This window comes from Oncorhynchus nerka, linkage group LG6, assembly GCF_034236695.1.
Source record: "Oncorhynchus nerka isolate Pitt River linkage group LG6, Oner_Uvic_2.0, whole genome shotgun sequence".
NCBI lineage: Eukaryota > Metazoa > Chordata > Actinopteri > Salmoniformes > Salmonidae > Oncorhynchus > Oncorhynchus nerka.
In genome coordinates this window covers 82,922,523-82,936,223 of record NC_088401.1, presented here as the reverse complement: position 1 = coordinate 82,936,223, position 13,701 = coordinate 82,922,523, and the positions used below count along the sequence as shown (strand labels likewise).

At 49.6% G+C, this 13,701-nt stretch overlaps 1 protein-coding gene across 2 annotated transcripts in view; it reads left to right on the top strand.

The window, feature by feature from the left end:
- Window positions 1-13,701, top strand: part of LOC115116888 (proton-coupled amino acid transporter 1-like) — a 46,386-nt gene that overhangs the window by 12,527 nt on the left and 20,158 nt on the right. Inside the window, exons 3-9 of one of the 2 annotated variants that reach the window (XM_065019950.1) lie at window positions 1,432-1,528; window positions 2,313-2,439; window positions 2,710-2,800; window positions 9,222-9,310; window positions 10,939-11,028; window positions 11,231-11,315; window positions 11,831-12,049. In XM_065019950.1, coding sequence (XP_064876022.1) covers window positions 1,498-1,528; window positions 2,313-2,439; window positions 2,710-2,800; window positions 9,222-9,310; window positions 10,939-11,028; window positions 11,231-11,315; window positions 11,831-12,049 — 732 coding nt within the window. In that variant the 5' untranslated portion in view covers window positions 1,432-1,497. Of the gene's footprint in view, window positions 1-1,431; window positions 1,529-2,312; window positions 2,440-2,709; window positions 2,801-5,759; window positions 5,839-9,221; window positions 9,311-10,938; window positions 11,029-11,230; window positions 11,316-11,830; window positions 12,050-13,701 lie in introns of those variants that run through there. The other variant, XM_065019949.1, reaches the window with a different exon arrangement.

The following is a 13,701-nucleotide window of genomic DNA, read 5'->3' as shown; positions in this document are numbered from 1 at the left end:
GTCACAGATGCCTTAAAAAAAAGTATTGGCGGGGATCAGAAAGCCAGTCGGTATCTGGGGTGACCACCATTTTGCCCCATGCAGTGTGACACATCTCCTTCACAGAGTTGATCAGGCTGTTGATTGTGGCCTGTGAAATGTTGTCCCACTCCTCTTCAATTGCTGTGCGAAGTTTCTGGATATTGGGGGGGAACTGGAACACGCTGTTGTACACATCGATCCAGAGCATCCCAAACATGCACAATGGGTGACCATGTCTCGTGAGTATGCAGGCCATAGAGAAACAAAGACATTTTCAGCTTCCAGGAATTGTGTACAGCATCTTGCCACATGGGGCTGTGCATTATCATGCTGAAACATGAGGTGATGAATGGCATGAAAATGGACCTCAGGATCTCATCACGGTATCTCTGTGCATTCAAATTACCATCGATAAAATGCATTTGTGTTCATTATTCGTAGCTTATGCCTGACCCGTACCGTAACCCCACCAATGGGATTCTCTGTTAACAACGTTGACATCAGCAAACCGCTCTCCCACACGACGCCTGCTATCTGCCCGGTACAGTTGAAACCTGGGATTCATTTGTGAAGACCACACTTCTCCAGCGTGCCAGTGGCCATCATAGGTGAGCATTTGCCCACTGACGTCGGTTACGACACTGAACTGCAGTCAGGTCAAGGCCCTGGTGAGGCAGATGAGCTTCCCTGAGACGGTTTCTGACAGTTTGTGCAGAAATTCTTTGGTTGTGCAAACCCCAAGTTTCAGCAGCTCAGTGCGGTCGGGTGCGGTTGGACGTACTGCCAAATTCTCTAAAATGACGTTGGAGCCGGCTTATGGTAGAGAAATGAACATTAAATTATCTGCCAACAGCTCTATTGGACATTCCGGCTGTCAGCATGCCAGTTGCATGCTCTCTCAACTTGAGACATCTGTGGCGATGTGGGACAAAACTGCTTATTTTAGAGTGGCCTTTTATTGTCCCCAGCACAAGATGCACCTATGTAACGATCATTCTGGTTAATCAGCTTCTAGATATGCCACACCTCTCAGGTGGATGGATTATTTTGGCAAAGGAGAAATGCTCACTAACTGGGATGTAAACAAAGGTGTGCACACAATTTGAGCGAGAAGGTTTTTGTGCGTATGGAACATTTCTGGGATATTTTCATTTCAGCTCATGAAACAATGGGACTAACACTTTATATTTTAGTTCAGTATAACACCTTGATATCGTGACGACACTACTGTGCAGTAATAACGCTTAACTAGTTGCTGTCAGCATTTCTGACTGTGCGGTAAACGCATAGAACAAGCCTCAACTCCAGCAGTTCTATGTTTCTCCAGATAAGAACACTGCTGATTCTTTGAGATCTGGTAAGCTATAGTATAACATGGAATTCACTTCTGTTACATTGTCCTTACCACAGTGGCTCTGAAGGAGGAATCCGAGACTAAGACAGCAGGAGGATCCACCCAGCGCCAGCGGACCAACCATGACCTCCACCACTGACAATCGTCAAGACGGTATTTATTTTGAAACCCAGAACAGGGCCTGTATTCATTAAAAAGTAGGACTGCTCGTCTGGTATCAGTGTCTCTATATGAGTAGGAGCGCTGATCCAGTCCTTTTTTGTATCCTAAGGAATATGTTTATATGGACAGGAGGCGACCTGATGATAGATTAGTACTCCTACTCTGAGAAGCTTTAGGATTATGAGCCCTGCGTTCAACAGGGCACAACCTTGTGGAATGTGCAGATGGCAATCTGGACAAAGAATCCCAATAGGACAAACATGATTCTCTGACACGTGGAAGAAGGAATGAGATCCGGTCTATTCATGACATTTCTACCTACAGCGTTTGCCTAGTGAACATATCCAGGGAACTCATGTACCCTGTGATTGAGTAGGAACACACATTTTCCCACATACGCAGGATATCTCTATTTCAATACTTTCCATTCAGTGATTCTTCTTTTAGATGAGAAGTAGCCTAAAGTGTCTTGTTAGTGGCCCGTCATGAGATCATTAGCTTACAGCAATAACACGCTGCGTTGTTTGCGTCAACAAGCCAGAGTCTCGCGGACCGATTTATGGCTAGAACTCTGGTCCTTCTGTGGGGATTCTGTGTAGTAGAACCCTTCTATCGACAGTATGAAGTCATGTCATCTCAGCGACAGAATTAGGACGTTCTTCTGACTGAGGGAGTTGAATTAAGTATGTATTTGAAGTTTCCCTTCTGCCCATGTAACAACATTGTAGCTACATAGCAACTTAATGGAGACGGACTGTGTGTCCCCGTATTGCAGGCCCAGGTCCAGTTCTCTCCAGGATATCAGCGAGCACCTCTGAGGAGGATGTTCTCTGTCCTACTCCACCTCTCCCCCCAGGACCTGATTCTCAGTATGAGCGAATCGGAGGCCAAACAGGGGCTTCGTAAGTAATGGTTATATTACATGCAAAGATTTTTTATTAAATTCCAGATCTTGGTCGTTACAAAGCGCAACTCGATTGTATTGAAACGTTTTCCAAAGTAAAAGTCCTTAGCAGCACAGTTTCCATCCTGAGACCTTCCTCAGGCCCCATACAAAGAGCTGATTTTATATGAGAGCGTGTGACAGAGCCTGCATTCATAATTGTTTGGTTCCATTATTGTGTTGCGTGATGTGATTTGACACTGATCATGTTTTATTTGTTATGTTGTAGGTTTTTACAGACCCTGATCCACCTCCTGAAGGGGAACATCGGTACGGGGCTGCTAGGTCTACCTCTGGCTGTCAGGAACGCAGGCCTTGTGGTAAGGGTTAGGGTTAGAAGAGGGACATCGGTACGGGGCTGCTAGGTCTACCTCTGGCTGTCAGGAACGCAGGCCTTGTGGTAGGGTTAGGGTTAGAAGAGGGACATCGGTACAGGGCTGCTAGGTCTACCTCTGGCTGTCAGGAACGAGGCCTTGTGGTAAGGGTTAGGGTTAGAAGACGGACAAGGGCTGCTAGGTCTACGTCTGGCTGTCAGACGCAGGCCTTGTGGTAAGGGTTAGGGTTAGAAGAGGGACATCGGTACGGGGCTGCTAGGTCTACCTCTGGCTGTCAGGAACGCAGGCCTTGTGGTAAGGGTTAGGGTTAGAAGAGGGACATCGGTACGGGGCTGCTAGGTCTACCTCTGGCTGTCAGGAACGCAGGCCTTGTGGTAAGGGTTAGGGTTAGAAGAGGGACAGTGCGGGGGAGGTCTCCCTCTGGCTGTCAGGAACGCAGGCCTTGTGGTAAGGGTTAGGGTTAGAAGAGGACATCTGCGGGGCTGCTAGGTCTCCCTCTGGCTGTCAGGAACGCAGGCCTTGTGGTAAGGGTTAGGGTTAGAAGAGGGGACATCAGGAACGCAGGCCTTGTGGTAAGGGTTAGAAGAGGGACATCGATGCGGGGCTGCTAGGTCTCCCTCTGGCTGTCAGGAACGCAGGCCTTGTGGTAAGGGTTAGGGTTAGAAGAGGGTACGGGGCTGCTAGGTCTACCTCTGGCTGTCAGGAACGCAGGCCTTGTGGTAAGGGTTAGGGTTAGAAGAGGGACATCGTACGGGGCTGCTAGGTCTACCTCTGGCTGTCAGGAACGCAGGCCTTGTGGTAAGGGTTAGGGTTAGAAGAGGGACATCGGTACGGGGCTGCTAGGTCTACCTCTGGCTGTCAGGAACGCAGGCCTTGTGGTAAGGGTTAGGGTTAGAAGAGGGACATCGGCAGGGCTTAGGTCTACCTCTGGCTGTAAGGCCTTGTGGTAAGGGTTAGGGTTAGAAGAGGGACATCGGTACAGGGCTGCTAGGTCTACCTCTGGCTGTCAGGAACGCAGGCCTTGTGGTAAGGGTTAGGGTTAGAAGAGGGACATCGGTGCGGGGCTGCTAGGTCTACCTCTGGCTGTCAGGAACGCAGGCCTTGTGGTAAGGGTTAGGGAAGAAGAGGGACATCGGCACGGGGCTGCTAGGTCTACCTCTGGCTGTCAGGAACGCAGGCCTTGTGGTAAGGGTTAGGGTTAGAAGAGGGACATCGGTACGGGGCTGCTAGGTCTCCCTCTGGCTGTCAGGAACGCAGGCCTTGTGGTAAGGGTTAGGGTTAGAAGAGGGACATCGGTACGGGGCTGCTAGGTCTCCCTCTGGCTGTCAGGAACGCAGGCCTTGTGGTAAGGGTTAGAGGGAGGGTTAGAAGAGGGAACATCGGCACGGGCTGCTGGGTCTCCCTCTGGCTGTCAGGAACGAGGCCTTGTGGTAAGGGTTAGGGTTAGAAGAGGGACATCGGCACGGGGCTGCTAGGTCTCCCTCTGGCTGTCAGGAACGCAGGCCTTGTGGTAAGGGGGTTAGAAGAGGGACATCGGTACGGGGCTGCTAGGTCTCCCTCTGGCTGTCAGGAACGCAGGCCTTGTGGTAAGGGGGTTAGAAGAGGGACAGAAGAGGTCTACCTCTGGCTGTCAGGCCTTGTGGTAAGGGTTAGGGTTAGAAGAGGGACATCGGCACGGGCTGCTAGGTCTACCTCTGGCTGTCAGGAACGCAGGCCTTGTGGTAGGGTTAGGGTTAGAAGAGGGACATCGGTACGGGGCTGCTAGGTCTACCTCTGGCTGTCAGGAACGCAGGCCTTGTGGTAAGGGTTAGGTTAGAAGAGGGACATCGGGGCTGCTAGGTCTCCCTCTGGGCAGGAACGCAGGCCTTGTGGTAAGGGTTAGGACATCGGTACGGGGCTGCTAGGTCTACCTCTGGCTGTCAGGAACGCAGGCCTTGTAAGGGTTAGGGTTAGAAGAGGGACATCGGTACAGGGCTGCTAGGTCTACCTCTGGCTGTCAGGGCTAGAAGAGGGAACATCTACGGGGCTCTACCTCTGGCTGTCAGGAACGCAGGCCTTGTGGTAAGGGTTAGAAGAGGTACATCGGTACGGGGCTGCTAGGTCTACCTCTGGCTGTCAGGGACATCGTACAGGGCTGCTAGGTCTCCCTCTGGCTGTCAGGAACGCAGGCCTTGTGGTAAGGGTTAGGTTAGAAGAGGACATCGGTACGGGCTGCTAGGTCTACCTCTGGCTGTCAGGAAAGGCCTTGTGGTAAGGGTTAGGGTTAGAAGAGGAACATCGGTACAGGGCTGCTAGGTCTACCTCTGGCTGTCAGGAACTCAGGGGAACATCGGTACGGGGGCTGCTAGGTCTACCTCTGGCTGTCAGGAACGCAGGCCTTGTAGGGTTAGAAGGGGACATCGGTACGGGGCTGCTAGGTCTACCTCTGGCTGTCAGGAACGCAGGCCTTGTCAGGGTTAGGGTTAGAAGAGGACAAACAGGGCTTTAACAATGTCAGAACGCAGGCCTTGTTAAGGGTTAGGGTTAGAAGGGGAACATCGGTACGGGGCTGCTAGGTCTACCTCTGGCTGTCAGGAACCAGGCCTTGTGGTAGGGTTAGAAGAGGGGATCGGTGCGGGGCTGCTAGGTCTCCCTCTGGCTCCTGCCTGTTCTACCAGTCTACCTCTGGCTGTCAGGAACGCAGGCCTTAGAAGAGGGACAACGGTCTACCCCTCAGGAACGCAGGCCTTGTGGTAAGGGTTAGGGTTAGAAGAGGGACATCTATGCAGGGCTGCTAGGACCTCTGGCTGTCAGGCCTTGTGGTAAGGGTTAGGGTTAGAAGGGGAACAACTAGGTCTACCTCTGGCTGTCAGGAACGCAGGCCTTGTGGTAAGGGTTTAGAAGAGGGACATCGGTACGGGGCTGCTAGGTCTACCTCTGGCTGTCAGGAACGCAGGCCTTGTGGTAAGGGTTAGGGTTAGAAGAGGGACATCGGTACGGGGCTGCTAGGTCTACCTCTGGCTGTCAGGAACGCAGGCCTTGTGGTAAGGGTTCACCCTGCCTCTGGCTGTTCTACGGGGCTGCTAGACTCAGCCTTAGAACGGTCACCCTGCTGGCTGTGAACGCAGGCCAGGGTTAGGGTTAGAAGGGGAACATTAAGGTCTCCTCTGGCTGTACGAACGTTCTCCGGGGCTGCCTCTGGCTGTCAGGAACGCAGGCCTTGTGGTAAGGGTTATCATTACGGGGCTGCTAGGTCTACTCTGGCTGTCAGGAACGCAAAACGGTTAGAAGGGACATCGGTACAGGGCTGCTAGGTCTACCTCTGGCTGTCAGGAACACCATTTTATTTAATTAAGTCTCCCTCTGGCTTCAGGAACGCAGGCCTTGTGGTAAGGGTTAGAAGAGGTACGGGGCTGCTAGGTCTACCTCTTTGTTCACATCGGTACAGGGCTGCTAGGTCTACCTCTGGCTGTCAGGAACGCAGGCCTTTTAAGGGTTAGGGTTAGAAGAGGGACATCAGGTCTCTCCTCTGGCTGTCAGGAACGCAGGCCTTGTGGTAAGGGGGTTAGAAGAGGGAACAACGGGGCTGCTAGGTCTCCTCTGGCTGTCAGGAACGCAGGCCTTGTGATAGGTAAGGGTTTTGAAGAGGGACAACAGGGCTGCTAGGTCTGTCTCTGGCTGTACAGGCCTTGTGGTAAGTGCAGTGTGAGGGTTAGAAGAGGGAATCCCAACCTCTGGCTGTCACAACACCTAATGACAGAATCCCAATGGGAACAACACCTAATGAGGCAGAATCCCAATGGGACAACACCTGCTAGGGTCTACCTCTGGCTGTCAGGAACGCAGGCCTTGTGGTAAGGGTTAGGGTTAGAAGGGGACACCGTAATCTGGCTGTCAGGAACGCAGGCCTTGTGGTAAGGGTTAGAAGAGGGACAACACCTGTAATGAGGCCTTGTGGAATCCCAAGGTCTGGGACAACACCTCTGGCTGTCAGGAACGCAGGCCTTGTGGTAAGGGTTAGGGTTAGAAGAGGGACATCGGTACGGGGCTGAATCCCAAGGGTTGGGAAACACCTAATGAGGTCTACCTCTGGCTGTCAGGAATCCCAATGGGACAACAGGGCTGCTAGGTCTCCCTCTGGCTGTCAGGAACGCAGGCCTTGTGGTAAGGGTTAGAAGAGGGACAACGGGGCTGCTAGGTCTACCTCTGGCTGTCAAGGGCCTTGTGGTAAGGGAGGGTTAGAAGGGGACATCACGGGGCTGCTAGGTCTACCTCTGGCTGTGGGACAGGCCTTGTGGTAAGGGTTAGGGTTAGAAGAGGGACAGAATAGGCCAGGGCTGCTAGGGACCTCTGGCTGTCAACAGGCCTTGTGGTAAGGGTTGAACAGAATCCGGGGCTGGGACCTCTGGCTGTCAGGAACAGGCCTTGTGGTAAGGGTTAGGGTTAGAAGAGGGACAGAACCTCTGGCTGTCAGGAACGCAGGCCTTGTGGTAGGGTTAGGGTTAGAAGAGGGACAACTGGGCTGCTAGGTCTACCTCTGGCTGTCAGGAACGCAGGCCTTGTGGTAAGGGTTAGAAGAGGGACATCGGACACGGGGCTGCTAGGTCTACCTCTGGCTGTCAGGCCAAGGGTTGGGACAACGGGGCTGCTAACCTCTGGCTGTGAGGCCTTGTGGTAAGGGTTAGGGTTAGAAGAGAATCAGGGCTGCTAACCTCTGGCTGTGGGACAACACCTAGGTCTATGACAGAAGGTTAGAAGGGGGACCCACTGGGCTGGGACAACAGGCCTTGTGGTAATAAGGTTAGAGGACAGAATCTGGCCAATGGGACAACACCTGCCTGGTCTACCTCAGCTGTCAGGAACGTCAGGCCTTGTGGTAAGACAGTTAGAAGGGGACATCCTGGGCTGCTAGGGCTGTCAACACCTAAGGGTGACAGAATCGGGCCAACCTCTGGCTGTCAGGGGCAGGCCAACAAACATTTAACAATGAAGTAATAATAATTCCTGATAACCAAATACCCATTCTACCAGACTCAGCCTTAGAATGGTCACCCTGCCTGTTCTACCAGACTCAGCCTTAGAACGGTCACCCTGCCTGTTCTACCAGACTCAGCCTTAGAATGGTCACCCTGCCTGTTCTATCAGACTCAGCCTTAGAACGGTCACCCTGCCTGTTCTATCAGACTCAGGCTTTGAACGGTCACCCTGCCCGTTCTACCAGACTCAGCCTTAGAACGGTCACCCTGCCTGAACCACCATTTTATTTAATTAAGTGTTCTCTTGTATTTGTTCAAAACCTTTATCATTATTTAAACAATCTTGCTTTGATCTATTCTAGAGCTCCTTAGTAGATGTCCATGGCTAATACATTTATTCTGCAAGTGCAGTGTGAGGGAATGACAGAATCCCAATGGGACAACACCTAATGACAGAATCCCAATGGGACAACACCTAATGACAGAATCCCAATGGGACAACACCTAATGACCGAATCCCAATGGGACAACACCTAATGACAGAATCCCAATGGGACAACACCTAATGACAGAATCCCAATGGGACAACACCTAATGACCGAATCCCAATGGGACAACACCTAATGACCGAATCCCAATGGGACAACACCTAATGACCGAATCCCAATGGGACAACACCTAATGACAGAATCCCAATGGGACAACACCTAATGACAGAATCCAAATGGGACAACACCTAATGACCGAATCCCAATGGGACAACACCTAATGACCGAATACCAACGGGACAACACCTAATGACAGAATCCCAATGGGACAACACCTAATGACAGAATCCCAACGGGACAACACCTAATGACAGAATCCCAACGGGACAACACCTAATGACAGAATCCCAATGGGACAACACCTAATGACAGAATCCCAATGGGACAACACCTAATGACAGAATCCCAACGGGACAACACCTAATGACAGAATCCCAATGGGACAACACCTAATGACAGAATCCCAATGGGACAACACCTAATGACAGAATCCCAACGGGACAACACCTAATGACAGAATCCCAATGGGATCCCAATGGGACAACACCTAATGACAGAATCCCAATGGGATCCCAACGGGACAACACCTAATGACAGAATCCCAATGGGACAACACCTAATGACAGAATCCCAACGGGATCCCAATGGGACAACACCTAATGACAGAATCCCAATGGGACAACACCTAATGACAGAATCCCAATGGGACAACACCTAATGACAGAATCCCAACGGGATCCCAATGGGACAACACCTAATGACAGAATCCCAATGGGACAACACCTAATGACAGAATCCCAATGGGACAACACCTAATGACAGAATCCCAATGGGACAACACCTAATGACAGAATCCCAATGGGACAACACCTAATGACACTTATCTTCTCTCTTCCTTTCCAGTTAGGACCTCTGAGTCTGTTTGCCATGGGGATAATAGCAGTCCACTGTATGAACCTGCTTGTAATCTGTTCCCACCACCTCAGTGTAAAGTAAGTGGCGCCTTTCTCACATCTTTTGCATGCAGTGCACCTCAGTAGTTCCATAAACGGATCCTATTGTTGTGGATACTGTTGTGCAACTAGTTTGAGTCAAGCATCAAGAAGAGAAGTACAGTACTTTCACATTGTGCCACTTCCTTTTTTTGAGTTTGACGTCTATGAGGAAATCTCTCACGTTGTCCTGGAAACTAGAATGGTGAAATGTGTTCAGTTCATAGATTAGCGTAAGTCAAAGTCACCTAAATGCAGCTATGCCATCAAGCCTAGTATTGGATAAAGCAGGATTTTTACTGAAGTGAACCAAGCCAGTCACTGTGTTCATAGGTCCACTGTGTTCATAGGTCCACTGTGTTCATAGGTCCACTGTGTTCATAGGTCCACTGTGTTCATAGGTCCACTGTGTTCATAGGTCCACTGTGTTCATAGGTCCACTGTGTTCATAGGTCCACTGTGTTCATAGGTCCACTGTGTTCATAGGTCCACTGTGTTCACACTCTTATGGGTGTGTTCAGACTTCAAGGTATGTTGTTGATCTGGTGCGGTTAGTTTCCTTTATAGGAGAAGTGAAAACCATTTGTATTTTGTAATACAAAAACAAACCAAACCTTAATGAGCACGGTGTGTGAATGCACCGTACATCTCATTTCTGTAGAATATTCTACATCCATTGTTCACACCCCTGTTCTCTATTAGACGATTAAGCACATTATTAACCTATGTTGTGTACTCTACAGAAATGAGAAGTACGGTGCATTCACACCGTGCTCATTAAGGTTTGGTTTGTTTGTATTACAAAATACAAATGGATTCCTCACGCTAGTGACCAGGTACCAGGCCCCCAGCTGAACACTGTCATGTTTAGTCAACATGGGGTCAACACTGTGTGGTCATTTTTGTTTTGTGTTTAGATGGTCATTGAATTCTGGGCTCATTATTCAGTTGAGCCTTTTAGACCATAATGATTAAGGTTCCATGGACAGGTTAGACCTGATCCTAGGTCAGGTTCCATGGACAGGTTAGACCTGATCCTAGGTCAGGTTCCATGGACAGGGTAGACCTGATCCTAGGTCGGGTTCCATGGACAGGTTAGACCTGATCCTAGGTCGGGTTCCATGGACAGGTTAGACCTGATCCTAGGTCGGGTTCCATGGACAGGGTAGACCTGATCCAGGTCGGGTTCCATGGACAGGGTAGACCTGATCCTAGGTCGGGTTCCATGGACAGGGTAGACCTGATCCTAGGTCGGGTTCCATGGACAGGGTAGACCTGATCCTAGGTCGGGTTCCATGGACAGGGTAGACCTGATCCTAGGTCGGGTTCCATGGACAGGGTAGACCTGATCCTAGGTCGGGTTCCATGGACAGGGTAGACCTGATCCTAGGTCGGGTTTGGACAGGGTAGACCATCGGGTTCCATGGACAGGGTAGACCTGATCCTAGGTCGGGTTCCATGGACAGGGTAGACCTGATCCTAGGTCGGGTTCCATGGACAGGGTAGACCTGATCCTAGGTCGGGTTCCATGGACAGGGTAGACCTGATCCTAGGTCGGGTTCCATGGACAGGGTAGACCTGATCCTAGATCAGCACTCTTACCCTGAGTGATGGTCCCTCTGTTCTAGGTTGAACAAGCCCTTTCTGGACTATGGCGATGCTGTGCAGTATGGTATGGAGAATGTCTCGTGGCTGAGAAGGCACTCGATATGGGGGAGGTAAATATAGAACGTGTCTACAGGAAGGTGATAAATCATGAAATGTATTCTTAAATAACAAGTCCCTTTATTCTTATATATTATGACTTGTGATTTGACCTTTATTCAATAAGAGTTCTCAACTCCTCAGTGTTTGGGGGGGGGTCCCTTCTAATGTGTAGAACAGAGGTTGATTTGGGTCCTTGTTCCTCTTTTCCGTCAGGCGGATAGTGAACGTGTTTTTGATCATCACCCAGCTGGGTTTCTGCTGTGTCTACTTCGTCTTCCTCAGTGACAATATCAAACAGGTAGGGGACATGGTGTCATGTTCATATTTGGTCAGTACTGTTTCTCATCACAAGGTGGTGGTGTTTACTTCTTCCTGAGCAGTAACAGCAGTTTAGATGTTATCATCACTGGAGTGGACAAGATACCAGCAGTTTGGATGTTATCATCACTGGAGTGGACAAGATACCAGCAGTGTGGATGTTATCATCACTGGAGTGGACAAGATACCAGCAGTTTAGATGTTATCATCACTGGAGTGGACAAGATACCAGCAGTTTGGATGTTATTATCACTCCTATATGGGTACCAGCAATGTGGATGTTATCATCACTGCCTGGAGTGATCTTCTCATGCTGTTACTCAGCTATACTGTTCGGCCCTCTGTTCGGCCCTCTGTTCAGCCCTGTCATCACAGTTGCTTGAACTTTGCTGGGAAGGGTAATGTGAAGAAAATGCTAGACAACAATTTAGGTTGCCACGATAGTGTGAAATGGATACCCTGACGTGTGTTCATTGTTTTGTGGCTTTCTTTAAGGTGGTGGAAGCTTCTAACGGGACAACCATGAACTGCCACAACAACCAGACGGCTGTGACCGTCCCCAGCTTTGACTCCCGTCTCTACATGTTGTGTTTCCTGCCAGCTGTTATACTCCTGGTGTTCACCCGCAACCTGAAGTACCTGGCCCCCCTCTCTCTGGTAGCCAACCTGGCCATGTGTACTAGCCTGGTCCTCATCTACTTCTTCTGCTTCACGGTACGTAGTTCAGGACTGTTCTGCTTCACGGTACGTAGTTCAGGACTGTTCTGCTTCACGGTACGTAGTTCAGGACTGTTCTGCTTCACGGTACGTAGTTCAGGACTGTCTTCTGCTTCACGGTAAGAACTGCAGGACTGTCTTCTGCTTCACGGTACGTACTGCAGGACTGTCTTCTGCTTCACGGCACGTAGTTCAGGACTGTTCTGCTTCACGGTACGTAGTTCAGGGCTGTCTTCTGCTTCAGGGCTGTCTTCTGCTTCAAGAACTGCAGGGCTGTCTTCTGCTTCACGGCACGTACTGCAGGGCTGTCTTCTGCTTCACGTACGTACTGCAGGGCTGTCTTTCACGGTACGACTGCAGGGCTCTTCTGCTTCACGGTACGTACTGCAGGGCTGTCTTCTGCTTCACGGTACGTACTGCAGGGCTGTCTTCTGCTTCACGGTAAGTACTGCAGGGCTGTCTTCTGCTTCACGGTAAGTACTGCAGGGCTGTCTTCTGCTTCACGGTAAGTACTGCAGGGCTGTCTTCTGCTTCACGGTAAGTACTGCAGGGCTGTCTTCTGCTTCACGGTAAGTACTGCAGGGCTGTCTTCTGCTTCACGGTACGTACTGCAGGGCTGTCTTCTGCTTCACGGTAAGTACTGCAGGACTGTTCTGCTTCACGGTACGTACTGCAGGACTGTTCTGCTTCACGGTACGTACTGCAGGACTGTTCTGCTTCACGGTACGTACTGCAGGACTGTCTTCTGCTTCACGGTACGTACTGCAGGACTGTCTTCTTGGGGAGGGACTAACATGATGCTTAAGTGTTACATTTCTAACTCAAAACAGCAGTACAGAATTTCTTCATCAACATCTTTGTTTTCGTTAATAAAATAAAAACACTCTTTCAAAATGTTGATGCTTATTTAGTTATGAATCCATAATGAATTACTATTGGAATAAATATCAGTGAATTACAGAAATATTGGAACAAAGTAGTCTAATGAAGGTAAAACAAATAGTTGCTAACTGGAAAATACTCTTTTAAACACACATGGTCACGTTGTACAGCGTCATTATGGCTATTAGCAGGGCTATATATTGGCCTTTATGGGCGGTGCACAATTGGCCCAGAGCTTCTCTCCCTCTAAAAATATAAATTCATGTTTTGGCCTTTATTCAGATTTCAATCGCTCTTACGTTTTTTTTATTTTTTAAACAAAATAACCACCATAATATCGTTATATATTATCAAGTTGATGACACCGTCATATAGCGGCACCTACATAAAGCTGAGTGACTCACTCATTCATGACTTTGGATCAAAAAAATAAATACTAACATTCTTTCTGATAAGTCTTTAATAAATAAATGTTTTGGTTATCCTGACCTGGACACCATGTACAGTATTATAATAGCCCATTATGGGCTATTAGCAGGACAATAAACCTTTACCAACACCTCTCTGTATGTTGATACTTTGTTGATGGGACTCCGGAGTGGATGGGGGCTCCGGAGTGGATGGGGGCTCCCACAGTGCAAAATGTGTTGCTACAGATGCAGGTTTCGATACCCGTGTTGGCCGCCACCGGGAAACCCATGAGGAGGCTTTTGGTTTTAATTTAGAATCCTTCAATCCTCTATATGTAATTATTGGCGAAGTGTCGT